Genomic DNA, 27,364 nt, shown 5'->3' with positions numbered 1-27,364 from the left:
GGTTTGTCTCTGCCAAACAAAAGCCCCCATTTTTCTCCTGCTATAGCCCAGTACTGTCTGCTCCTCTTAAGACAGCATGATGTAGCCATGTTGTCAGTGTCCATATGGTACGCCTGCCAAGAGCTTTTCAGACCAAACAGGCAAACAGCAGGGGAGAAATTTAATGCATCATCCCTGAGAAGCTTAATTCTCTCTAAAGTTTGTTACTATTGTTTTCCTCCTTTGAGAGGTTCCATGGTCTAGAATGCCTGGTATGAAACATCTTTTACAATCAGATCCCAGTTTCATACCTGCCTGATAGATATATCTGTCTGTCAGCTTCTTGTGAAACACAAGAGGCAGCCAAAAAAAAAAAAGGATGCTTCCAAAAAAGCTGAAAACTGAAGCTACAATATTAATAACAATATTGTTTTTCATGGCAGCTTAATTTTGTGGGTTGAAATTAAGTTTTCCTGCATTATAAAATGCAATGTGATTGTTCAAAGTCACGCTTACACACAGGATCTGAATAAACTAGGAATTTGCAAATTTTTGTACTTTTTTATACAACACTTCAAATCAAATTCAAGACTGTTGCAATAAAGGGACCGTATGCAATTGAAAAGCCTACGTTTCCAAAAGACCACTGTGTCTAGTTCCACTTCACGTCAGGGAAAATGTTCTGAGACTAAATTTGAGCATTTTTGGTTTTTGAACAAATTTTAATTCATCAACTCCAAAACATAATCATGATGATCTGAGATCTGAAGTTTTAGTCTGATGAGTAAATTAACAACAGAATGGTTGAAAAGAAGAGTTACTGAGGTGTTCAGTGAAGAAATCGCAAAAATACCGAGGACCTAAAACCCTTCTTTAAGAGGAACGCTTCTTCCTTAATTACTGCAAAAGTCCTGTAATTACATTAATCTTGTCTTGCAATTGTTCGGGAATTTCACAAAACAGATATGTGCATGAAATAAAGGTAGTTTTTCCAAGAGTTCTCAGAATAGATTCCCTCAAAGGCTCTTACAGTGGGGGAAACAGTTACTAGATGTTGAGCCCTTGCTGTTGCCTTACCAAAAAAACAGAGGAGAAAAACAAGAACAGTATCTAATTTTTATTGCAGTTTTATTTTAATGCAGCAATACAGAACTCCAACTATTTTATTTGTAAATGGAAGAAATCTAAAATGGACATCTTTCCAGATAGAGGAGGGATGATTATCGTATCTCATGGGGTGGGGATGATCATGAGAAAGGTGGTAGATCAGTCCAAAGCTTGGAGCTTGTTAGTGATCTAAGCCAGCTGGGAACACAGTGACCAAGAACCTTGTTGGTAACACACCATGCTGTAATGGATTGAAATCTTGCAACGCCAGCAAGGTCCCCTGCTCAAGAAGGTACATATACAGTTTAACAGTGAACATCTAGATCAGGGGTGTCAAACTGAAATACACAGTGGGCCAAAATTCAAAACTAGAACAAAGTCGCGGGCTAACGTTAATATTTATTGAAATATATTTATTCCTCCAGATATAAGAATGAATCTCTTCTTATGGACTCAAACACGTTTTGCTGAAAAACTGAATATGGAACAAGCAAAGCTTAATACTGAACAATATATATATTAGCTGTATAATACCAGTAGGCCAGCTCTGATAGTAATTTGGTATGGCTTCGCGGGCCAAATGTAATTAGGCCAGAGTTTGACACCTATGATCTAGATGATTCAGAGAACGCTTGTTAAAAAACGTGAAACCAAAATTGAACTCTATGGCATCAACTCAGCCGTTTTCTGACAGTGATCAAACACATACTGCAAAGACAATAAGAGAGTTGCCAAAGAAGCACATTAAGGTCATGCAGTACCCTATTCAGTTTCCAGACCTCAGTTGTATAAAGAATCTGTGGATGGAGCTGAAGCAGGCTTTAAGTTGCTGAGTGGCAGCCAAGACACCTAAAAGATTTAGCGAGTTCATGTGAAGTGGAGTGGTCCAATCAGTTTGTAACTTAAATGTAATTCCTTTTGTCTGGATTTTAGGTTGCTGTTCTGTGTTTTTCCCCTAAAATAAAAACCACCATAAAAGTTAGAAACTGATCATTTCTTTATAAGCAAACTTTCCAATTCAGCAGGGGATCAAACAATTATTTCCCCCACTGTACATTTAATGACACGTTTATCAAAAGTAGTGTGTAGCATCACTTTTCAAACCTTGTAGTCTGTTTCCTTTTTAGGGACATCGAGGTATGTGTGTGCTTGTGTTAGCTGATTCCAGAGTGGATTGGTGTTTGTTGCTATGGCACGTAACTTGCATCATTTTTAGGAGCCAGGTCACATGACCAGACATAGGTAAGGCCCGGACACAGAGCGATTGGGTTGTTTATCTAATGAGTGTTCGTTCTGCTCGTTTCCAGGCAGTGGAGGAGTTACTGGAGTCTTTGGAGCTGGAGAAGAGTAACTACCACATGGGGCTAAGCAGGGTGAGTTTTCCCTAATGCATACACTTTTCATCTCAATGTACTTCTGCTTATGAGTTAATGCAGTTTTCCTGTTATTGCAAACTCAACATTTCCTTCACAGTACTAATTCTTTTTGTGGTGATCCTCAGACGCCCCTCTTTTTTATTGCAATCCTAAAATCCAGTTCTTTCTTCTTTGTTGTCTTTACATTTGTTGTTGAAAATGAGATTTTTGTGGGTTTTCATCATCACTTTCTACACTGATGTTGATCAGCTTGTCGTCTGGCTGTTGCTGCTTTGTGTTGCTGTGAAAGAGCAAGAAAAAGTATTCAAATTCAAAAACCTTTTTATGCTTTGGCCCTTGCAGTTAAACAGATAATTAGAACACATTTTCATTCTACTCACTAGCTTGTCGAGCAAAAGGGGCGACAGGCTCTCTGTTTCTTTTTTGCTCCTCTGCAGTGACAAAGTCTTCACACTTCCACATGTATCCTCACTAGTTCTAATTCTCTTTTTTTTTTCTTTTTGGGGGCAAGAGGTGATATTTTCTGCACTCTCTGTATCTTGCCAAGCAGCAGTCAAACACTGCCAGACTGTTGAGGATAAAGTGCAGCTAATCACAAGGAAAAGGGCAGGCAGTTTTTGCTAATTAGATCTGTGAATGTCTGCGGAATAAAGAACAGTCTGGGCCTTGGCAGATATTGCAGAATGTTTGACCTTGCTTCAGAGTTTGACCACTACATTCCCAAAGTTAACTTTTTAGTACCAAAGTTTTCTTTTAATCTGTGGTTTTCATATCAGTAACATTGGTAATGCCTCTTGTTTTGTAATGTTTTTACTGACAGTTGAAACACAAAGGTGTCCAACCAGCTCATGTGGGAAAGTAAAGCACCAGCTTCCCATTTAGAGAGTAAGTGGCCCAGTCTGTGGGCCACTTACTCTCCAACCGGCCTACTCCTATAATACTTAACTAAACATCTGATAAATACTCTATATTACTCATCCATCGCTCCCCATATTTCTATATTAACAATTACACAGTATGTACAGTTAGATCCGAAGGTCAGTGAAGATAAGTAAATACAGTTTCTAATTCCAGATGACAGTATCAGTTCTGTTAAATTACTGCAACACTTGAGCTAGATGGACTTGATAAAGACATTAAACATGATAATCAGTTTTATCCCAGGGTGATGTGGCAATGTTACAAAGACTTTTTTATACTGCTGAATAGGGATGGGTATTGATAAGATTTTCACGATTCCGATTCCATTTTCGATTCTGTTTAACGATTCGATTCTTTATCGATTCTTTTTAAAAAAGGAGAACACTAAGGTCGGTTAGCTTAGAACTTAGTTTTATATCTTCTCTTTGAACAAGATAGAAATTTAGGAGTAACATGGCCTTACAAACCCAACAGTGAGATCTTAAGAGTTCCAGCCTACGGCTCTTCAGTGGGGTGTCACAGGGTCCCCAGGAAAAAAAATTGTAAATGTAAAATAATAAAATAAATATTCTTCTGTAGCAATAACAAAGCATAACATAAATTATTCAGTAGCAATTACACAAGAATATCCAGTAATGTCCCTGCCTACAATTAAACACTTACCGAAAATCGGGGGCATCTGCTGTGGCAAATGGGTGCAAGCCTTTGACCACAAACTGAGTCACTGCTCGGTGACATTCGTCTGTCCTGGCCTGAAAGGAGACGCTACCGGTAGACTGCAGGGAGAACTGCCAGCATCTGAGCCAGACTCTGTCTGTCTCTCTCATCATGGTCACCTAAATGCACAGTAATGGCAGGGTTTGTAATAAGGCAGATCGCGCTAACATAATATGCACTGTTAGTTGATTATTTACCTGCCGCATTAACGGGAGAGGACGTGCAAACGTTACCGCTGCTGCTGGGTTGAGATTCACGAGTCCGGAGCGGAATTAAAAACATGACATTCATTTAAGGTCATCGTGTGTTTTGTGAGCAAATGCTTTTGCATATTCGTAGTGTTTCCCCCCTTAAATGAAATATCTACTTTGCAAGTATTGCAAGTTGCCCTGTTGTCAGCCGTTCTCGTAAAGTATAACCAAACTTTTGAGCGTTTGAGCCGCCATGTTTCCTGCCAGGTAAATGACGCTCCGCAACGCGGTGATGTCATTCGGGGCGACTGGAATCGATAAGGGAATCGTTTGCAAAAATGGCAAAAAATTCCAAGGAATTGAAACAGTGGGAACCGGTTCTCAACAAGAACCGGGTTTTGATACCCATCCCTACTGCTGAAAGTGTTTGGCTTTGCAAATGTTCCATAAATGGTAAATGGAGTTGAGGTCAGATTTCTGAATTCAATAAACATTAGTCTCTTTAAAGATGCTAACAAAAATTGTGTGTCCTCAAAGAATGGAGTGCCACTTCTCCTTTATGAAGAAGGTAGCTTGGTGAAGCAGCACTTCACATCACAGAATAATAACACAACAGGATAAATTTAGTTAAACACATTACGTTATATCACTACATATTATTATTTATGTTATTATATATATATATATATATATATATATATATATATATATATATATATATATATATATATATATTTGTGTATGTTTTTTTTTTTAATCAGAGTCAGATGGAAATACAAGAAAGACAGGCACACTTAAAAAATGGCAGTGAAGAGAGCAATGACTTGCCTAAGAGATGTTGTTGATAATTAAAGGTACATTTTCCAGCTAACGTTTGTCTGTGTTAAATAATAACACCTGCCTAACATGGTCTATGTCAGGGGTGCCAAACTCATTTTACATGGCGGGCAACGTACAGCTCACTTTGACCTTAAGTGGGCCAGACCAGTGAAACTTCCCATTCAGTATAAAGAAGTTACTTATTTAACTGTTTTTCTACATGAGGAAGAAAAAGCTGCTGTGACAAGGAAAGAAATCTGTAGGCATGCATCTTTGGACTTAAACTGTAAGTAATAGATGTGAAAGATTACGGCAAAAATTCTTGCAGCTGATTGCCCAGACTGTTCAGGTTTTTTTGTAATCGTAAAAACCAGAAATTTCTATAGAAAGTGGAAAAACAGAAACTTTTCTGTCATTTAAATTTTTAATGCCTAATTATTTTGTGTAGTATGAATGGCCATATGAGAGCATTTTATCAGTAGGAAAAACTGTAAGACTTAAGAAAACAAACAAACAAACAAACAAAACGGTTAAAAGGCCAAAGTTTCTGCTTGTGCTTGTTTGTGGTGAGCAGAAGTTCAAACAAGTTAAGAATTATAAATAACTTCAAGCACATTCTGGCCTATGAGACTCATTTAGACCCTGAGCCATGGCTCTGTGCTACATGCAGATATTCAAAGACACTTTGTATATAGTTTATTTTGTGTAATATTCAATACTGAACTGTAACTTAGGAGAACACATATGAGGTTTAAGGCCTGGATATGTTTGAAACCTTTTATCCTCCACCATGGAAAATGACTGAATATAAAAGTGGATATCACTTCAGACAGTCTCCAATATCATTGAAATGCAGCCAGATGCTGCTCATTTTACATTTTAGCTCCTTTCTTCACTTTTTCCCAACACGCTTGCATTTAAATCCAGCTCGCCGCCTCTCTGTGTACTTGGCTTGTACCACTACACTTGTTGTCTTCGGAACATCTGCCCCCCTTAAATCTTTTGCATAATGGTATGATCCCAGCCCCCCACCTCCACCCCCGATTTTAATAATTTAAATAAATAATAATATTACATTTCATCTAAGAGACTGAGGGTCTTAATACTAGCATTGTCTTTCTCAGTATTTTCTAACAAGTCACATGTCCCGCCATCTAAAATTAAAGCAAATCACACAGACTTTTGACATTAGTTGTGTTTGGACTCTCATCAGCCTGGAGGAATTAGCAGTAACACAAGATTTGTGGGCTGTGCAGGTATTGCTGCCAACCTGTCCCTGGTGTGCAATGCCAAACTTTTTGTAGCTCTCTGCATGGTAGTATTAAACCATTCCCACACTGACACAAGGGTCTCTGAGGAGCATAGCTGTTCATGTTTGCCGCATGTGTTGTCTGCTTCCAGGCTAGTTAGACATCATCTTCCCACGATAGAAAATCCCACTGGAGCAGAATTGATTTGTGGTACCCGAATCCATTTTTGGGGAGTGGAAAAAGCATTTCTGTGCTTTTTATACCTTAGCCACTTCATTTTCCCACCAGCATCTATAGCCACAACAACAGTAAGGCAGTATTTAAAACTGTTAGATTGGCGTATAGGGAAAAGGCCTGCACAATGCCATTTTACACAAAATATCAGTATTTGTAGAAATCTATAAAGCTCCACAAACATAAACAAAAGTAATTCACCATAATATTCTTTGATACTCTGGAATTTGCTATAAGCCCTGAACAAATGTTGTTGTTGTTTTTCCCTCTGGCAGTAAACATAGCTCACAGGCAACTGGATGAGGAACAACCTACTGCTCATTAAACCACTATATAAAAAAACAAAACAACCCCAAACAAAACTATAGCAGTTGCCCAGCTGGGCTGCAAATTTTGACTTGGACCCAAAATCATAGTAGATCACCTCACTGAACTATAACGCAGGTACCCACACAGTGATTATTGCAGAATTACATATACTCATCATGGGCATAACTGTTATTTGTAATTTAGGGTTTTTAATAATTTCTTTAAACTGCTGTTTTAGTTCCAGTGAAAGGAACTCTTAATGCTTCAGCACACCGAGGCATTTTGGATAATTTCATGCTCCCAACTTTGTGGGAACAGTTTGGTAATGGTCTCCTTCTGTTCCAACATGACTGTGCACCAGTGCACAAAGCAATGTCCCAGAAAGTCTATTCTGTTCATCTGGAGTTAGCGTTGTCAGTGGAAGAAACTAGAGATGGACCGATCCGATATTACGTATCGGTATCGGTCCGATACTGACGTAAATTACTGGATCGGATATCGGAGAGAAATAAAAAATGTAATCCGATCCATTAAATATCAAAAAAGCACCTCACAAAACTTGCGACACGGCGTAACTTGGCTCATAACTGTAGCACGTCGGAGCAGTGTGCATCACGTGATAGAGCGGCTGTGTGTGTTTGTAGCCTCGCTACCAAACCAGCATTTCATCTCCGAGGAAGTTATCCCAGAGAGAAGTGAAGCAAGTGTGTAAGTTCATCTCTGAATGTTTGTAAAGCATTCCCGCGTTAAGCTTAACAACCGATATATGGAGCGACTGCCTCTCTCTCCTGCTGCTACTTCAATCATGAACCTGATCAATGATCAGCTGATCGGCTTTTCTGTTGCGAGTCCGTCTCTCTTGTTTGTTTTTGGCCCACTTTGGACCAGAAAGAGGAAACCAGCGGCTGAACAACAGCAGCACGTTTAAGCTTGATAATCTGTTGTTAGAATTTATTTAATATTACTTTCTACACCAGGACCTTTTTCTACGTAGCTGACGGCTGGTAACTGTGCAGGGGCGGATCTGGCAAAGTTTAGCCAGGGGGGCCGATAGGGCATGAACAGGGAAAAGGGGGCACAAAGACATACTTTTCTTTCTTATTCTCATTTAAAATGTCGAGCTTTTAATAAATAATTATCTGAATCTTACACCCAAAGTTTTAATCTGATGTAAAATGTATAGAAGTCCATTACTGTATATAGTAGCTGTTAAGTCTAATATACCCTAGTAAGCTATACTACTTTTTCCTTTGGGAAGGTACCATCTGTGCAGTCTGCAATTCTGTAGAAGAAAGATGTTGAATCTATTTAATTATTCTTGAAAATTATTTATTTCTGTGCATTTTTTTTCACACTGCATCAAATTAAAGTTGATTAAGTCGATTAAGCATCATTAGGTGGAGGGTGGGGGGTGGTTCCCTATTTTTTTTGCTGGGAGTTTGCAACCCTATTAGTTAGGTTGCTTAATATTTCTGCTAAGTACTCTTTAAAATACCAGAATAGGGAGGATGGAGCAGGTTTAAGTTCATTAGATTGATCAGTATTGCTGAACTATGACATATTTTGGGTGCAGTGTATTTTTTACATACAGGTATAACAGAATAGCTTTAGTGTTGTTTATTTAAACTTGAGTATGAACTTATACAAAATGCAGCAAGATATTTAAAAAACAGTTTTATTGATTAAAAAACACTATATCGGATTCATATCGGTATCGGCAGATATCCAAATTTATGATATCGGTATCAGACATAAAAAAGTGGTATCGTGCCATCTCTAGAAGAAACATTTAGTCAATCCACCAAGTGACTTCTTCAGTCTCAGCTGGCTGCAGGTTTACCCTTCATTATAAAGAGTACATTTGATTAATGACTAAAACTAGCCCAACTGACAAACGATGGGCTGTGAGGTCAGTTTCTTTATCATTAATATGCAAATTGTTGCTTTGAACAGCTTTTTTCCTTGAACACATGAAGTCATCATTTTAAAAAGTGCTACATTTACAAAAGTTTACACAAATAAACTACATTTATTTCTAATTACTCTGGTTATCTTTTTCTAATATTAAAATTAGAGCAACCTGGTCTCAAACACAAACCCGTATCCAACCAGGTCGAATGCCACCCATATTTCAGACAACCAAAACTTCTGGAGTACTGTCGTCAGAATGACATCATGATTGTTAGCTATTGCCAAACTGGCTCCTCTAGAGATGCATCTTGGGTGAATTTGAAATGTCCTCCTCTGCTGGGCGATGAGGTGCTTGTATCCATTGGGGAAAAAGTACAACCAAAGTAGTGCCCAGGTGGCCCTGCGCCTCAACATACAGAGAGGAGTTGTAATGATCCCAAAGAGCTTCAAAGCTGAGCGGATCAAACACAACTTCCAGATATTTGATTTTTCACTGACTGAGGAAGAAATAAAAGCCATTGAAGCACTGAATAAAAATATTCGGTTTGTTGAGTTGCTGATGTGGATTGATCATCCGGAGTACCCCTTTCGTGATGAATACTGAACTCTGTAACTTTTATGTGATGTACTTGATTTTTAAGAATAAATGACAGATCATGGGAAAAAAATTTAAAAAATTAGAGCAAATAGTTTTTAACAGCACTTTACTTGAACTTGAACTATTAACTTCAGAGAGTTAATAATGTGAGAAAATAAAGGAGAGAGCCGGTATATGTGACACTCTTCTAACTCTACTTGTCCTTCTGCAGGTGTTCTTCAGAGCAGGGATTCTGTCCAGACTGGAGGAGCAGCGAGATTTCCAGACGAGGAGGAACATTTCTCTCTTCCAGGCTGCTTGCAGGGGATACTTAGCCAGACAGGCGTTCAAGAAGAGAAAGGTAGGACTACTTTATCATTTGGCATTTAAAAAGTTAGGAATTACGTGTTGAAATCTGACCAACACAGCACTGATGACTTGCAAAAAAGATATGTCGTATATTTGCCATTTGTAAATATACTGGCTTTCCCCCTGCTGCTCGGATGATTTTTGTGATCATGCATCTCCAGTGAGCAACTGCCAAAGAAACAGCTCTCAGTCAGCTACTCTTTCCCACTGTGACTTCATCATAGTGTCTTCTTTAACCATTCCAGTATCGATTACTGACTGTGTGACGTCATTCTCATACCTTTTATCACCTTTCCCCCCTCCATTTTCATTTTTCATTTTTGATTGTGTTTCGTTTTGTTCTGCATTTGCATTTACATACCTTTGAGGTGACTGTTGTTGGGATTTGGCATTATATTCCTTATAGGTGACTTCTGTCAGGTAGATAGATGATAGGTTAGGAGGAAAACTTTAAGGAAAGGAACTGAAGAAACTGGAGATGCAGAATACCCCTTTAATCTGTCTGTACCTTTTATGCCTCATTGGTATGACCTTATTATTTTACTTCACTATAACCACAAAAAGCTTGATTCCTGACATTGACTTTGAATCCAGAATGAGTAGAACTATTAGGACATTACAGGCAATAAAAAACACATAATCAATCATAATCTTGAGCAGCCATGTGTTAACATCCTTCTGGAAATGCCCTCCTGGTAATCCTCTTAAAAAACAAACACTGGATGTCATCAGTCCCCGAGGAGACATCAGGGCCAACCAGTAAGGAGCCACAAGTGCAGCCATGGCTATTATTGCCTCAAGGCCTCGGTTTGAGCCCCAGCTTTTATGGCAAACAGTTATCTCGTATAATTGATGTAGACTGGAACTGGGTTAATTTCTTTCATGTCATTGTAAATAGCTAGTTGCTGATGTGCTGTTTATAGGCATTGGACAGAGTCTCAGACTTAGTTGTGTCAGAAGTTGGTGTTGAAGGCAAAGAGTAGCAGTGACTCTTGAGGTAAGGGACAGAACATGTCTGACAGATAAAACCCAATTTTGGGGTTAAAAACATGCATAAAAGCGTTAACCCAACTGACTAAAAGACAAACCAAGGCAATGTCTATACAACAAAAGTATGATTTTGCATTTTTTATACATATATATTTATTTTAAATGGTACAATACTAGTACCTTAAAAATTCATTGTCCAGAAGCAGGTGTGATAATATTAAAATACAAATATTAAAAAACAAAAAAGTCTATTTAGAAAACTAGAGTTTTCTAAATGGTAAATTATACTAGTATTTGTAGCGCCTTGCTACTTCACTTGAGCACTCAAAGTGTTTTCTACTAAAAATCGTATTTACTCGATCACATTCAGACAGCACTGTTATCTACGCCTAAATGCTGTATCTAACATTCACACACACAATCTGATGGGTGCATCGGGGGAGTGCGTCTGGGAATAAGTATCCTGATCAAGGATCCGAGGATACTTCAGCACTTGGACTGGATGAGCCGGAGATTGTTGCACCTACCTTATAATCAGTAGACTGCCTGCTCTACTGCCTGAGCTACAGTTGCCCCTGTTTCAATTAAAAGACCGTCATGGGATTTCATTATTATTTGACAGTTCCCCTGAAATAAAAGTGAGTTCGAGTTTAGATGTGTTTAGGTTGCTACAAAGAAGCTTTAAGGATGTGTTACAAGTTACCTGTTTGGATGATTGTGCTTTAGTCATTTTCTTCTCTGCATGCGTGCGCGCGCTTGCGCGTGCATGTGTGTAAAATAATAACCTGACAAGTGGGAAACATTGGTGCTGTCTCGCAAAATACACGTGGGGATCTGTTGACTTCATGTGTAGCTTTACAGAAGTGATCATGCTGCTTGTGAAACTTTTCTCATGTGTACTCAAAGTTAATTTGGTACACAGTGTTTGTATTTGTGGTAAGTGTATATGTGTGTGTGGAGATTAAGCTTTCATTACCATTTCATTTTATCCTGTCTTGCAGCACTGGTCTCAGGGCTGCCAACAAAAATGACTTTTCAAGGGTGTTTGGCTTTCATGTTATCCCCCAAAGAACTCAGTTTGAGCCTTTGTGGCAAACAGTAATCTCATGTAATTGATGTAGAACTGGGCACATTTCTTTTACGCCGTCGTAAATAGTTTGTTTCTAGTGCGCTGTTCATAGGCATCCTGGAGAGTCTCAGACTTGGTTGAAATCTTAAAGCAGATAAGAGGAAATGGCTCACACTGTAGTTTGTCTTCTAATGCAACTTAGGATGCCTTGACAAGTTCATATCATCACAATCACATATGTCTAAATTATCTTCTCAATAAGTTACCCAGCATTTCATCACTTCAGTGCTTGTATTGTAAAGGAGCAGTAAGAAATGCTGGATTTGCACTAGAGTTCTAAAAATTACAAGAATGAAAAGTGAAAGTGATAGACATCAGTCAAATCCAGCATCACAGCCCTGTGAATAAACTTTAAAGACACATTAAATCCAATCTGCTTACCCATAAAACATACATTGAATGGATATTGTTAACAAAATGAATGCCGGTGGGAGCTTTAAAGATGTAGGAGTTGATTGAACTCTGCAGTTACTGAGTCAGCTGGGTGCTGGCGGCTTTTATGTAATGCTGCTCTGTAACTTTACAGACTCCGTATACTGAGTGTTCAACATTAGCCAAAAAGCTAATGAAACTAAAAATCAAAGATTTATCCAAGTCCGTCCTCTTTCATTCTTACAGATGGACTTAGTTTAGAATGTGAATTTGTGCTGTAATTTGTATAACAATCAGGTTTGCTTTTTTTGTCACAAGACACAACCGGTTAGTTTGTTTACCCATCTAACCCACTTCCCTGCTCTAGGGAACCTCCTTGTTGTCTTCCACATTCCTCATATCCTACCCCCTCTCTCCCTGAGGGAGCTGCATTCAAAGCACTCCAGGAAATAAGTGAGATGGAGAAGGATGATGGGGAAATAGGAAAAAAGGAAAGAAAGATGAAGACTCCACTTCGCCATGGGGGAACAGACAAATAGAAGAGATCTGCTGACTGCTTTGAAGCCCTGCAGTCTGTCTCCACTCTCTCTCTTTTTGACATTCATAGGAACAGTTGAGAGTAGAGGAGCACGGGGGATTCCACTGCCAGCCAGCCAACGCTGAGCCTAATTAAACAGTTGCCTAAAGAAAGAATCCCCACTTTCCCCACCCTGACAGGAAACAGGTGTATTGAGAAAGATGCTACTGCTTGTATTCAGACCAGGGTTTTAATAGTTTTGCAATTTTCATTAGTTTTTATTTTTATTTAGTTTTGACTTCAGATTTTCAATTTTATATCAGTTTTAATTAGTTTTTACCAATTGTTTGCTAGTTTAGTTTAGTTTTTATTTTTTTGAAAATCCTTAGATTCAGTTTAGTTTTGATTAGTTTCAGTTATAGTTTTAGTTTTGTTTGCAATAATTAAGTGCAACAAATTCCCATTTTCATCACATCAGTCATTCTCTTCTGCTTATCCTTGGGTATGTTGCTATTCCAGCTACCATACCCTGCACCCTGGACAGGTCGCCTGTCTGTCGCAGGGCTAACACGCAGAGACAGACAACTCACATTTCCACCTATGGGTTCTTTAAATAAATAAATAAATAAAGGCAGATGAACAACCATTGATACCAGGCAAATATAAAATTTATATCTTGGCCCCAATGAGACTATTAACTCTTGCAGCACCGGGTGTTCGTAATTTTGGTTCAAGTGAATTGATAAACCTTTTGAAGGCAATTGACTCACACAGTTATGTAGATATCCCCGTCCTGTTGTCTCGGGATGCATCACGCTGCCTTGCCTGGGGTTAGCTTCTGTTTTCTGGGGATGAGGGTTGAGTGTGCTCCCTTACCTTCTCAAGGTAAGCTAGGTTAGCCTTCTTGTGCGAGCTTTTCAAGTGCACTTTAAGGTTTGTGGGATTTTTTTCCCCTTTAGAAATGTCCCTCATAATTTGTCTCTTTCCACTACAAGACACTTACTTTATCCAAAACACAGTCATATTCAAAGTAATCCCAAATTGGGATAATGAGACAGCAAGAAAAAAATCTGGAAACTAAACTTCATTTTCACCCTTGACTATTGTATGACACACACACATCTACGAAAACTAAACACATTTTTGCTATAAATTCAGTTAATTTTAGTTAGTTTTGTGAACACTCATTACAGTTTTAGTTAGTTTTCCTTTTTTTGTTTTTATTTTTATTTCCGTTAACGAAAATGTTTTTTCACTTCTAGTTTTCGTTATTTCGTTAGTTTATCTGAAATAAAGCCGTGTGTTGAAAGCATTTGAAACAAAATGTATAAGAACGTTGGATCTAAACTTTTAATGAAGTAAAATCATACAGTTTGGTGAAAAATATCTTGAGCCAGTCCTCTTTTCTCTTTGCTAGGAAAATAGGAAGCTAAATAAGACTTGAAGCTTGAAAGTCAGTATTTGTTATTTTGACTGTCTTTACTCTCCAACATAGCCATAACTCTCTTAGGCTCACTATGGAAAACTGTGGTTGGGGTCCATGTCCTGACCAAAATTATGGAGAAATATTGGTGATCTTTGAAGTTGTCATTTCAAAGATAGGGACCAGGTCTGAGGCTACTAACTACTGTCTTCAAAGGATTTCAAAAGGTCCATCAAGATGAGAATAAAATAGCACCAAGACAGAGTCTGTCTGCGATCAGTTTTCCATTGAACAGGTTCAAGTTAGCAAGTATATGCAATCTGTTTGCAATAATACCACAATTAACTCTAGTAAATCTAAAATCTGTTGCCATCTGCACCAGATGACCACTGATGAGCAACCACTGATCAAAAACCACTGATCAATGGCCATGAGTACAATTCAGAGAGCTGGGGAATGGCTGCAGTCACAGCATTGTAAGATGGTGAAAGATGTAACACCGGTACCAGAACCATGACACAGAACTTCTCACAAATCTTCAATCATACCTCCCATAATCATAAGTTATGTTTCAAGTATTATAAGCAGTAACACTTTAACACAAGACCTGCCAGAATGGGCCATTTTGATCGTGACCTGTTTTTGAAGTTAAGTTGTTCATTTTCATGTTATTTCTTTTCTAGTTTTAAGCAAAGGTTGGTAAAATAAGTATTTAAAATGACTTTTGATAGGTTTGTGTAGCACAGGCCTATTGCTGGAACACCAAGACAATTCTACTACAATGGCAAAAGCAAGACGCAAGTCACCAGAGCTCTTTGTGTTGCTCGTGCACGAGGGAGAGAACTGTGACGAGCGCCGTTCCTTCCGCTCGAACCTCAGTCGCTCTCAGTTAGCTCCCTTGCAGCACTGTTCTTTATTGTGGTTACATGAATATGCATAGTCTCATTAACATATGACGTCTTACATAGGCATACATGTGAACAAAGAGTACCGTCTGTGTGTATGTGTAGGTATGCGTGTGTGTGTGTGTGTGTCCCAAGATGTGACCCTGTGAACGACTCCCCAAAGCTGGTGCCAGGAGCCCAGCGGTCCACCTAAACAAAGGGCTTTTATACTAAAACAGATACAGAGTAGGTGTCCTCCTATCCCATAAATCAGTAAGAGAAGGTACGACCTCTCTCATGACCCTAGGACAGTGGTCCCCAACCCCCGGGCCTCGGACCAGCACCGGTCCGTGAGTCGTTTGGTACCGGGCCGCGAGAGTTGAGGCTCAGGTGTGAAATGTCTGGTTTTCAGGGTTTTTATCGTTTTTCAGCGTTATTTTGTTATCGTTTTTACCGTTAACTCGGTTTTCCTGGGTCTTTTCACGTGTGTTATGAATAAATCTTCTTTTTTTCGGTACCGGTACTGGTTTTATTTTGTTGTATTTATCCGCGACACCTTAAAGGCCGGTCCATGAAAATAATGTCGGGCATAAACCGGTCCGTGGCACAAAAAAGGTTGGAGACCGCTGCCCTAGGATGTGTGTGTATGCCAGAACCCTCTGGGAGGCACACAGAGTCTTTGCAGACTGCTAAGGATCAGACATCCTATCACTATGCAATCGACTATATACCTCTAAGCATATATGAGTATATATTTCTAAGCATAAATGACAATCCAACAATATAAACCTAACAACTTTCTAGGGTTTTTGTTAGATTTATAGATTATTTAGATAATTTCATTACTGATCATACATTTAAGATATGCATTATAATAAACTAATAAACATAGGGAACAACAAATTACACAGCAGCTGGCACATGTAAATATTTAATTGTTATAGAGGAAGAACTTTATGAAAAGGTCAAAATGAATTATTACATATTATATACATATTACATATAAAAGAATTATTGTAACATTAGAAAAGTTCATATTTATCTTCCACATCTTCCTCTGATCACCTGCAGCCTCTCATCAGTGAAACACCTCCTCCGCTCTTCTTCCCTGAAACCTGTCCAATTTCACTGTTTATTTCCACAGACTCTTTGCTCAGTTTAACTCTGTTCTGCTGCTTCTCTGCAAAACCAGCAACACATCCAGTTCTGCATGCACTCTGTCACACAGTGCCCACTCTGATCTGCTATTGTGCCAAAAAGTTGTCTCCAAAAAAGTGATTTCCGATGTTTTTGAGTGTTTTTAATGTCAATATCTTTGCTTATACGTGTCATGCCTGTAGAAGTGACATAACATTAAGTGGTTAACCTATATATACATTTTGAAAAAGGACCTGTTTTGCAAGTATCTTTATGATTCTGCCTTTATAGTACCCACTATGTGTTCTACATTATAATCAATGCAGTCCTTTTTGGCCACTTCACATATCTTTATGGAACTGTTATCTTATTATATTTGTTGTACTTTCTGCTGCCCTCTTGCCCAGATGCCTCAGTGAGTGTTTATACCTGGATAAGTGAAGGATATATAAAAGTCACTTTACCAACAGCTGATTGCAGCTTCTACCTGGTGACAGAAATGTTCTTTTGCCTCAAAATGACTTCATATCATTTGAGAGATCACTTTTTTGCACAACCCGTTCAGGCCTGCAGTAGCCTAATTGTTCATCTGTTATTTAACTACAGTCCCTTATATATTTGCTTATCACATTTAGCTCACTCACGTTATTACAGCATCTTTCATGACAAAATGGGGTCAACAGGACCCCCTTGGTGGTTTTACTGTTAAACATTTTATAGTAAACTGACATTTCAAAATGTTGTGACACTTTCATGTGTGGGTGATAATCCTTAGAATGAATTCTTGCCTTTGGCTTGGAACTGGAGTTGAAAGTTTGTGGCCACTATAATTACAGCTGACCAGTAGATGTTACTGGTAGGATATGTCTTTGAGGCTTTGAAGCTTTAAATCTTCAAATCTCTTTTTGGTACAATCAAGAAGAAACCTCAAACTCTCCCCACATAGTACTTTTCTGGTTATCCTGCACTTTGTATCTGTTAATATCATTGTCCAGCTTTGTGGTCTTTTTCTTAATGTTGTTGTATTTGTGTGACAGATTCAGGATCTGGCAATCCGCTGCATCCAGAAGAACATAAAGAAGAATCGTGGTGTCAAAGGCTGGCCATGGTGGAAACTGTTCACCACTGTCAGACCTCTGATAGAGGTGCAGCTCACTGAGGAACAGATCCGTGGCAAGGATGTAAGTTTAAGCACATACACTGGTGGTACATTCCTGGTATGTATCTGAAATAAAGCCGTGTGGTGATTTAATGCACAAAAATCAGTCGCCATTTTTGTGGTGGGATGTAATATTGGTGGTTATATAAACTTTGAATAATTACTTTATTTTGTATTTTACATTCAACAGTTTTAGAAATGCCTTCTCCTTAATTCTACATGACAAATCCTGAAATTAAGACCAACCTGTGTAATGAAGGGTTTGTATCAAGTGTCACAGCTGTAATTTCTTCCGTGATATTACAGATAGCCCTGCATGTTTGATTTTGGAGTTTTAAACTGGATACCCTTCTTGCCGCAGCCCCAAAGGGGATATTCTTCTTCTTATTGTTGTTATGTTGGATTAAAACACATGGTTCAATTCAGTAAAACTGAGAAAAGCATTATTATTAAGTATATTTACACAGTGCACTAACATGTATGTGACAGGCTACTGTAAAATGCCATGTCGCGGTTTGAATTCGGACAGTCAGCATTTTCTATGAAGGCTACTCATCTATGGAAAACAGTTCCCACTCAAATCAAATCAATTACAGATCCTAAATCCTTTACAGGTCAAAGGTTACTTAAGGGTAAATCAGTGCTGTAGTCATTTTCATTAATCATTTTATAATTTTACAAGTATCCATACTTTTCAAATTTTATTTTTCCCCCAGGTTTTCTGCTTTTTGGGGTTGTTTTTTAAAAGCTGTGTTTCACACTGAAGTCTATAGTTTTTTAATAATAGCGCAATATGGTTTTAAGTAATGCGTTTTGTAATTTGTTTGTGTATTGTGAATGTAAAAGCTCGACAAGGATTGAAAATGAGCAACTATGGGCTCTATGTGCAGCACATCAGTTTCGTGCTCCATATTGAGCTGTATTAAACTGCATTGTCTCTTTTAAATACATAAATAACTAAAACCATCTTTTGATCTTTTGCATGTTCCCTCTCAGGAAGAGATCCAGCAACTCAAGCAGAAGCTAGAGAAGGTAGAGAAAGAGAGGAATGAGCTGAGACTCAACAGTGACCGTCTCGGGAGCCGGGTAAAAATACACACACACACACACGCACACGCACACACGCACACGCACACACACACACACACACACACACACACGCACACACACACACGCACACACACACACGCACACACACACACACACACACACACGCACACGCACACACACACACTGGGAGATTTGAGTTACTCCTAAACATAATCAATAGAATTCTTTAAATTTGGGATTAATACATTTAAAATTGTTAGCGGGTCGGGGATGAGTTCTTGCCCCAAGTGGAGGAGTTCAAGTATCTCGGGGTCTTGTTCGCGAGTGATGGGAGAAGGGAGCCGGAGATCGACAGACGGATTGGGGCTGCAGCTGCAGTGATGCGGACGCTGCACCGGTCCGTCGTGGTGAAGAGGGAGCTGAGTGTAAAAGCGAAGCTCTCAATTTACCGGTCGATCTACGTCCCTACCCTCACCTATGGCCACGAGCTGTGGGTAGTGAAAGAAGGAGATCGCGGATACAAGCGGCAGAAATGAGGTTCCTCCGAAGGGTGGCTGGCCTCTCCCTTAGAGATAGGGTGAGAAGTTCGGCCATCCGGGAGGGGCTCAGAGTAGAGCCGCTGCTGCTCCACATCGAAAGGAGCCAGCTGAGGTGGTTCGGGCATCTGACAAGGATGCCCCCTGGGCGCCTCCTGGGTGAGGTGTTCCAGGCATGTCCCACCGGGAGGAGGCCCCGGGGCAGACCCAGGACACGCTGGAGAGATTATATCTCTCAGCTGGCCTGGGAACGCCTTGGTATTCCCCCGGATAAGCTGGAGGAGGTGGCTGGGGAGAGGGAGGTCTGGGCTTAGGCTGCTGCCCCCGCGACCCGGCCTCGGACAAAGCGGATGAAGATGGATGGATGGATGAAAATTGTTAGCATATTTCTCAAGTGTCAGCAGACAGCTAATCTGGAGTGATGTTTGCTAACATTGGTCATCTGCATCCCTGCAGAGATATAGATTTAACTACTGAATATCATTTCAATGATTTATGATGAGTGATGATGAGAATTGTTAACTGTGTTTTAACAGGGTTATGATCCATTTCTGCTCAGTGAAAACAGTGAAGTCTTTTTCTTGAGAAACAATCACATTTTTAAGTGACCCAAACTTTTGAGCTGTTCGGCATGGTTCTTCCTTTGTCCCTCTGAAATTCTTAACATTTGGCCTTGTTGTTCTTATATCATCCTGCTATGACATAAAGACAAATGACAACTGAAATATAAATTCTTTCTTTAGCAAGGCTTAGTTAGCATTAGTTAATTAGTTCTCATGTTTTACTTATCGGGTCCCAGATGATACCCTGTCTATTAGCTCCTAACAACAAATTTTACAATCACGAACTGACCCTAAAATAAAATCTCACAATTTTTGAGAGTTCTTCCAAGCTATACATTAATACAAGATTTGTCAATATTCACACTTCAGATCACAGAGCTGTCAGCAGAGCTGGCTGATGAGCGCAACACTGGGGAATCTGCCTCCCAGTTGCTGGAGACAGAAACTTCTGAGAGACTGCGTCTGGAGAAGGACATGAAGGACCTGCAGGTAAAGATGGAAACATACACACATGCATGTACACTGGAGAAAAGTCTTGTCACCAGCTACTATAATGCTGTATTTCCGGGCTACCTCATTTTGACTTTTACTTTGAGGTGAGCGTATTATTCATCCAGCTCAGAAAACTTGATATTTGGGCTTGTGAATGCACTTCATATTCAGGAGAGGAACACTCCTGAAATTGCACTGCTTACCTGCAGTTTGTGGTTTGCAGCGTGGGCCCCTTGAGCCAGGTAACAAAATTGTAATTCCACGTTGCTGTGTGTGCAGGACACCCTGGCTCAGGGTGTCTGTCCCATTATTCTCGTACTGTTGCTTTGACCGTGTAATGAAATTGGACATTTTTGCTTATGCATTGCAACATATACTGAATGTTGTGGTAGCAGTATTTTTGACTGTTATTTGTATTTCAAGACTGCCATTTTTGCAATAATAAATCAGATGACGAAAGAACACCAGCGTCATTTTCGCACATGAGTAGTAATGTTAAACAGTCATGACATTTACTGCTGAATTGGTTCACTGTTTAGTCAGTAAAAGAGTCTAGATACCTGAAATGATCATCAAATAAGAAACAAACTACCCAGTTTTAAGAAAATGAGACTTTCAACTTTAAATATTTACACAACTAAAAACTTTGCTGTGTGTGGCAGGACCTGCAGAATTTGTTTGACTCAAAGGGGCTTTGGTAATGCTCCTTTGTCAATGACCAACAGACAGAGATAGAATGTTGAAATCAGTTTGGGTATAAGCAGTAGGAGAGAAAGAGCGAGGAAGGTAAGGCTAACTTAGTTTCGTCAGGGATGGTGGATATGCTGGACAAAGGATGCTGAACTACCAACAGGAGGAAGAGACGATGATCACAGAGAAGACTCAAGGATGTGCAGACGATTGATGTAAAAGAAGATGATAGAATGAAATTGAAGTAGATGATACCTAAAGGGAGAAGCATAACGAAGAAAATAAATAAGAACATGTGTTATATTTTAATGTAGCCAAAGTCCAAGCACTGTTCATTTCACTAAGTGATATATTTCACCCAGACCCAGTTCTGACCTCTGAGCTGTGAGCAAAATTATGTTAAGGGGACCCTTCACCTGACCCATGACCCATGTAAACTTTTGCACACAGTTAAAAATGCTACTCAAGTCTTAACACTGTAATGGACCTTTTCAAAACCACATTCTTGATTAATCTTCGTAGAGTTTTGTTGCCATTGTTATAGAAGCTGCTTGTTATCCCTAATCCACCAGGCCAAATTTGACAGCACGAAGAAAGAGATGGAGTCTATGGAGATGGAGGTGATGGAGGCTCGACTCATCCGTGCTTCCGAACTCAGTGGAGAGGTGGATGATGATGAGACAGGTTAGACACGACCTCCCAAGCACAACAGTACTGACCAATCAGGACATAGTGATACTGATCACTCCTGGGTGTCAAGCTTCTTGTCACTAAATCAAATGAGTATAACTTATTCATAACTCTACACATTTCCAAATCCTGTTTGTACTTCCATAGATTTATAATTGCATGCAATAATTCACTTCCTCTCATTTTTATTGGTCGAGCCCCCTCAATACTAAGAGCTACATTCTAGTAAACCTATACAGTTGTTTTTGTAACTATTTTAAGGTCTATGAGGGTGTACTCCTGCAGCATCATTATATCGTGTATGTAATGTAACAAAGGGGGAAAAAACAACAAGGAACGTTAGTGGTTGCTACAGTTTCTCTTTCAGCAATTCTATCTTTCACTTGAGGCTTTCTAAATACCTAAAACGAAATTAACACTTGACAATCTCTGCACAAGCTCACATCATCAAATCATTCTTGTGGTTTGTGTTATGTTTTCTGTTCCCTAAATGGACTCTACTTCACATAGCCCTGCACAGCTGTTACAGTACCAGTTATTCCAGACTGTTAGAAAAACCCAGTGTGTGTTCTTTAGTGGGGGTGCAGGAACCGCAGGGGTAATGTCCAATCGATGCTTTGACAAAAGCCAAGAAAAATCCAATGTGAAGAAGTACATTAGAGATGGATTGGTTCAATGCAAGAAAGGAAGCAAGGACTCAGTTCATGACGCCCTGCAGGCCTGCTGCCAGCCGTCTTTGTTTGGCCTGCAGACTTTGTGAAAGAAGAATTGATTCCTCAGTGTCTCCATCTTGCAACAGCTTTTCACTTTTGTACTACAGTAAAGCAAAAATGATGTAGCACCACACTCATGGAGGGGTATTTATGCAGGACTGAAGTACATTCAGTACCTGTAGGTTGCTCCTCGTGGCTATAACTGACAATTGTATAGGTCTTACTAAAGTGCAGTTCAGAGTATTGAGGTTTGTTGGTAAAATAAGAGAATGTTGAATTAATGGACACTCGACAATTCCCTGAAGACGCTCTATAGGGTTTAGCCAGGTAACTTAGCTGGTCATTCAAGCACAGTAATAACACTGTCACTGTGGGCATTTGCTAAGTCCTGTTGGAAAATGAAATCTGCATTTCAATTAAGCTTTACAATAGATGTATGAATCGCTTTAAGATATCCTTGGAGATGTTTTGCCTTGGACTAAGCAAGGTTGACTTTAGTTCGTAGCATCTAAATGTTTTTATTCTCAGCCTTTCAGAATGTCTTTTATGGCTGGATACAGTAAATACATGTGTGGTATTGAGTACATGGGGTAGCACAAGTGACAGAGCACATGATGTAGACAATAAAAGTACGAAATATCACAGGAGGAGAGTGGAAGCTGAAGTATGAGCGAGCAATCAGGGAGATCGAGTTCACCAAGAAGAGACTGCAGCAGGAGCTTGATGACAAACTGGAGGTGGAGCAGCAGAACAAGCGGCAGCTGGAGAGGAGGGTGAGTGGACACTGATACATATTTATGAACAGAATTCAAGTTTTTCTTTACAGTAAAATCTTGGGCTTTATCTTAATTATATGACTCTGATTTCCTTATTTTATTACAAAAACAGTTATTCAGTATATATATATTCTGACAATATAATGTGTCATACCAAAACATGCAACACATACTTTCATGGCTCCCAGATAACGAAGGTATAACAACATAGCTGGTTAGTTTTAAACACATTAAGAAGGGAATTAATTATTTCAGGTGATGATGTCATGAAGCTGTTTAAGTTCTTACCAGACGTGTGCATAGCTGTCATCAATGCAAACTGTGACTACTTTAAGGAATTGACAGCAAGAAAGATGATTTGCTTTGTTCACACTTTGCTAAATGGCCTTAACTGTTGTCTCTTCTGAGACTTTGATGATAGGGTGAATCTGGGTTAAATCACAAGTGACATCCTCACTTATCTGATTAGAAATTATAATTTGATTTGAGCATCTATTGCAGTAAGAGTGCTCAGCAAGTGGTAATAGTATCCTTAAGCAAAACAAACACTTGCACTCAAAGCAAGCACATTTATGACTATATAACTGAAAGCACATTGGAATAAATCCAGTTTTCTTCTTTTAATTTGAAAACTAATCTCATTCCCCACGTGGTTTTTAAGCTACAATGGTCTTAATAAGCTGTTTTAAAAACAATAAATTGCTTGCGTACTGCTTGACTGTATTTTTTATGCATTCATCAAACAGGCTTCTTAACATATTGAGGATACTTTTTGTGCAGATCAGTGACCTGGAGGCTGATTATGAGGAGTCTCAGCGAAATATCCAGCAGCTGAAGAAGAAAGCCCAGCGACTGACAGCCGAGCTGCAGGACACTAAACTTCACCTGGAGGGTCAGCAGAGTCGCAACCATGATTTGGAGAAGAAGCAGAGGAAGTCAGTACACAAACACACGCAGTCAAGTTTTACCTGTCATGTCATCACACAGTTCTATTACTTTACCTACCTCTGCCTGGTTCCTGGAAGGCCCATTAGTAATGGTGTAATAACAACAGTAATTGTAAATAAATTACAGTGTTTTATGTGTGTGTGTGTGTGTGTGTGTGTGTGTGTGTGTGTGTGTGTGTGTGTGTATTTTTGAAAGGTTTGACAGTGAGCTGAGTGCAGCCCAGGATGAGGTGCAGAGGGAGAGAAGCCTGAGGGAGAAACTGGCTCGAGAGAAAGACGTGCTGACCGGAGAGGTCTTCGGCCTCCGGCAGCAGCTGGAGGTCTGTGTCTCTGTGGGCTACACTGTGGCACGTTGCTTTAGTGAAGGGGTTTTTCTTTTCTTGGGACTTGGTGCGTTATTTGTGAATTATTTAGTGTCAGATACCCCAGCATTTTAAAGTTTTCAGCATCCTACTCATATTTAGATTTTGTATTTACTCGGTCACTTATTGTCTTTGAGCAGTAAAGACAATCAGTATGTTTAGATGAGCATGTGTGATCATTGTGAGTTTAAGTTTAAAGCTGCAAGAAGAAATTGTTGTTTGGGCCTCCTTTGTAGTTACCAGGATGGCTGCACAATATGATCCAAGATTATGAGGGGCCGTGCAAGCCAAAATTCATTCTTTCACTCTCACACACATACATTCTTCTTTCACACACATATACTTTCACTCTCACATAGTTTTATTTAAATTTTTATATTTAGATATTTTTATTTTTATGTTTACACATATTTAACACACACATTGCAATATTTCAAGTGTCTGACAGCATGGAGGGGGGAGAAGAAACTCGAGTTCTTCAGCAAGCTATCTATGGTGTTATTTTTGTGCCACTATTCTGAGCGCAAGTTTGCAGGTGCAAGTGTTGCATTTTGAGGAGAAATTTATTTTGAGCGAAGAAAAGCTGAATTTGAGTGAACAAAATTCATTGCTGCGTGCAAAAAATGTATTTCAGTGTTTGCTATTATCCACACACACACACACACACACACACACACACACACACACACACACACACACACACACACACACACACACACAACAGCAGCCCCTCTCGCTCAGTTTTTGCATTTGCGCTCGCTCGCAATGTGTTGCTCGCACTCTAAACATTTCTGCCCGTGCGCGCTCAACTCTTTGTGTTACATTTGTGCCACAAAACCAGCCAATCACAGACTTGGATGCAAAAATATCTGATTGGCTGTTCTGGTCTCCAATCAGCTCGAGATGACGAAATGCAATATCCCAGAATCCATTTCGTCCAAAACTCAAACGAGGCAGTGGCGGAGGAACCGAGTGGCGGAGTTTGAAACATTACTCTGTCTGGGTCACAAAATAAACTTTTAAGATATTTTCATGCGAGAATGGTGCTGTGTAAACTTCTAATATCTGCTCGATTCATCAAGACATCACATATTTGCATAAGTGCTCTGACGTTTTTAGAGATGCCTGTTACCCACCAGCTGACCGGGTGGTCGCTCGGGTTAAACATAATATATAAGGCTCAACTGACAAAAAAATCACCGACTACACCACCAGGTATTATAGGAAAAACCATAAAGCCTTTGAACTAAAACAAACGCTGTTGTGACAGTGACGTACACGGTCTTGTTGGTATATATGTATGATTTGTATCACCTTCATGTTTCCAAACCAATATCATGAGCAGCAGCTTTTACAGCTGTGGCTCCAGCAAACATCAGCTGATACTAGAAATTAATTTTAAATAAATTCTAACAACAGCTGATCAAGCTTGAACGTGCTGCTGTTGTTGTTTAGCGCAACATCCGCTGGTTTCCTGTTTCTGGCGCAAAGTGGGCGATAAACAAACAAGAGAGATTGAAGTAGCAACAGGAGAGGGAGGGAGAGAGATTGAGGGGAGAAGAGGCAGCTGTGCAACGTAAAGACAGAATAACTCCAGCTTTGTCTTTTTTTCATTCTAGCTGAAGTATGGGACCAATCGCGTTAAGCACGAGCAACACATTGCTCTCTTCTCTTCACTCAAAATAAATTTCTCCTCAAAATGCAACACTTGCACCTGCAAACTTTTTTTACTTGCGCTCAGAATAGTGGCACAAAAATAACGCCATAGATAGCTTGCTGAAGAACTCGAGTTTCTTCTCCCCCCTCCATGCTGTCAGACACTTGAAAGTGACCTGCGCGTGCTTCCAGCCAATCACAGCGGTACAGACACCCAGCCTTCCGTTTCCACTACACTCTTTCATTCACATACATTATTCTCTTCATACATATATTTTCTTCAGACATGTAAGCATTCTCTTCTTACATATATATATTATTTGGGAGATTAAAGGCATATTGAATGCATGTAAATGAGAGCAAAATGTAGGAATGCATAAATGAAAATGCATGTATGTTAGAGTGAAAATTTGTGAATATGTACATTAAAATACATGTATAAGAGAACACAATATTGTAATGTGTGTGTTAAATATGTGTAAACATAAGAATAAAAATATCTAAATATAAAAATTAAAATAAAACTATGTGAGAGTGAAAGTATGAATTTTGGCTTGTACGGCCCCTCATACAAGACTGTACATTTTTATTCTAATTGCGTGTCTAACTCATGCCAAGTCTACAATTTTTATCCACGGAAACTTGTAGCTCTTGATTGCAGTTGTAATATATTGTAAAGACCTCCAGCTTCATACTGTGCTTGTTACAGAGAACAAGCTTGTCATTTTAACTTGTAATTGTAACTTCCCTTTTGTGTGTTTCCACTTTGTGGCTATGTGTAGAGCAGAGTATCTCAACTTTTCCCCATCGTGCACATGTGGCAGTTCCCTTTTCTGTGTTCTGACTCTAATCACCTGTCCTGCAGGACAAAGACCTGGAAGCTTGTGCAGTCAACCTGAAGCTGGAGCAGCTGGAGGCCGAGCTGCAGGATCTCAACTCCCAAGAATCAAAGGATGAGGCATCACTGGCCAAGGTCTGTCCTATTCCTCTTTTAGTTAGTCAAACCATCCACTCCATCTGTTTGTGCCAGTCCACACCCACAAAAAATCAAAACTGTTCTTTGTCTGTTCAACTAAAATAGATATATGATGGTGCATTCATTTATTAATTGAATATCAGGTATTCATTTTGGAACATCATTTTTTTTCTATGCAGGTGAAGAAGCAGCTTCGTGATCTAGAGGCAAAGGTGAAAGACCAAGAAGAAGAGCTTGATGAGCAGGCTGGTACCATCCAGATGTTGGAGCAGGTACACACGAAAAAGGAAAAAACTGAAAAAACTCCAATTAAAGCTGTATTTTTGCTTAGTAAATTTTTTTTATTTATATTCCCAAAAAGCTGGTCCTGTTCATCTGGACGTAGCGTCTTCAGTGGGAGAAACGTTTCATCACTCATTCAAGTGACCAATTCACTTTCTCGGATCATGAAGTCATCCAAGTGATGTCATTTGTGACGAAACGTTTCTCCCACTGAAGACGCTACGTCCAGATGAACAGGACCAGCTTTTTGGGATTTCCTT

General features: G+C 39.4%; 1 protein-coding gene across 7 annotated transcripts in view; it reads left to right on the top strand.

Moving 5' to 3' along the window:
• The window catches only part of myo18ab (myosin XVIIIA b), a 124,612-nt gene that overhangs the window by 63,472 nt on the left and 33,776 nt on the right, over positions 1-27,364 (top strand). For all 7 annotated transcript variants that reach the window (XM_085371671.1, XM_085371672.1, XM_085371669.1 and 4 more), the window contains 11 exons: positions 2,394-2,459; positions 9,624-9,752; positions 17,250-17,393; positions 18,368-18,457; positions 19,890-20,009; positions 21,275-21,386; positions 22,751-22,878; positions 23,662-23,816; positions 24,025-24,148; positions 26,712-26,819; positions 27,002-27,094. In XM_085371671.1, coding sequence (XP_085227797.1) covers positions 2,394-2,459; positions 9,624-9,752; positions 17,250-17,393; positions 18,368-18,457; positions 19,890-20,009; positions 21,275-21,386; positions 22,751-22,878; positions 23,662-23,816; positions 24,025-24,148; positions 26,712-26,819; positions 27,002-27,094 — 1,269 coding nt within the window. The remainder of the gene's footprint in view (positions 1-2,393; positions 2,460-9,623; positions 9,753-17,249; positions 17,394-18,367; positions 18,458-19,889; positions 20,010-21,274; positions 21,387-22,750; positions 22,879-23,661; positions 23,817-24,024; positions 24,149-26,711; positions 26,820-27,001; positions 27,095-27,364) is intronic.

The sequence above is a fragment of the Diplotaxodon limnothrissa genome, linkage group LG14 (assembly GCF_057381915.1).
Source record: "Diplotaxodon limnothrissa isolate DT_005_m linkage group LG14, D_limnothrissa_male_GT1.1, whole genome shotgun sequence".
NCBI lineage: Eukaryota > Metazoa > Chordata > Actinopteri > Cichliformes > Cichlidae > Diplotaxodon > Diplotaxodon limnothrissa.
Note: the sequence above shows the minus strand (reverse complement) of the source record. Positions and strands in the feature narration are given on the sequence as shown.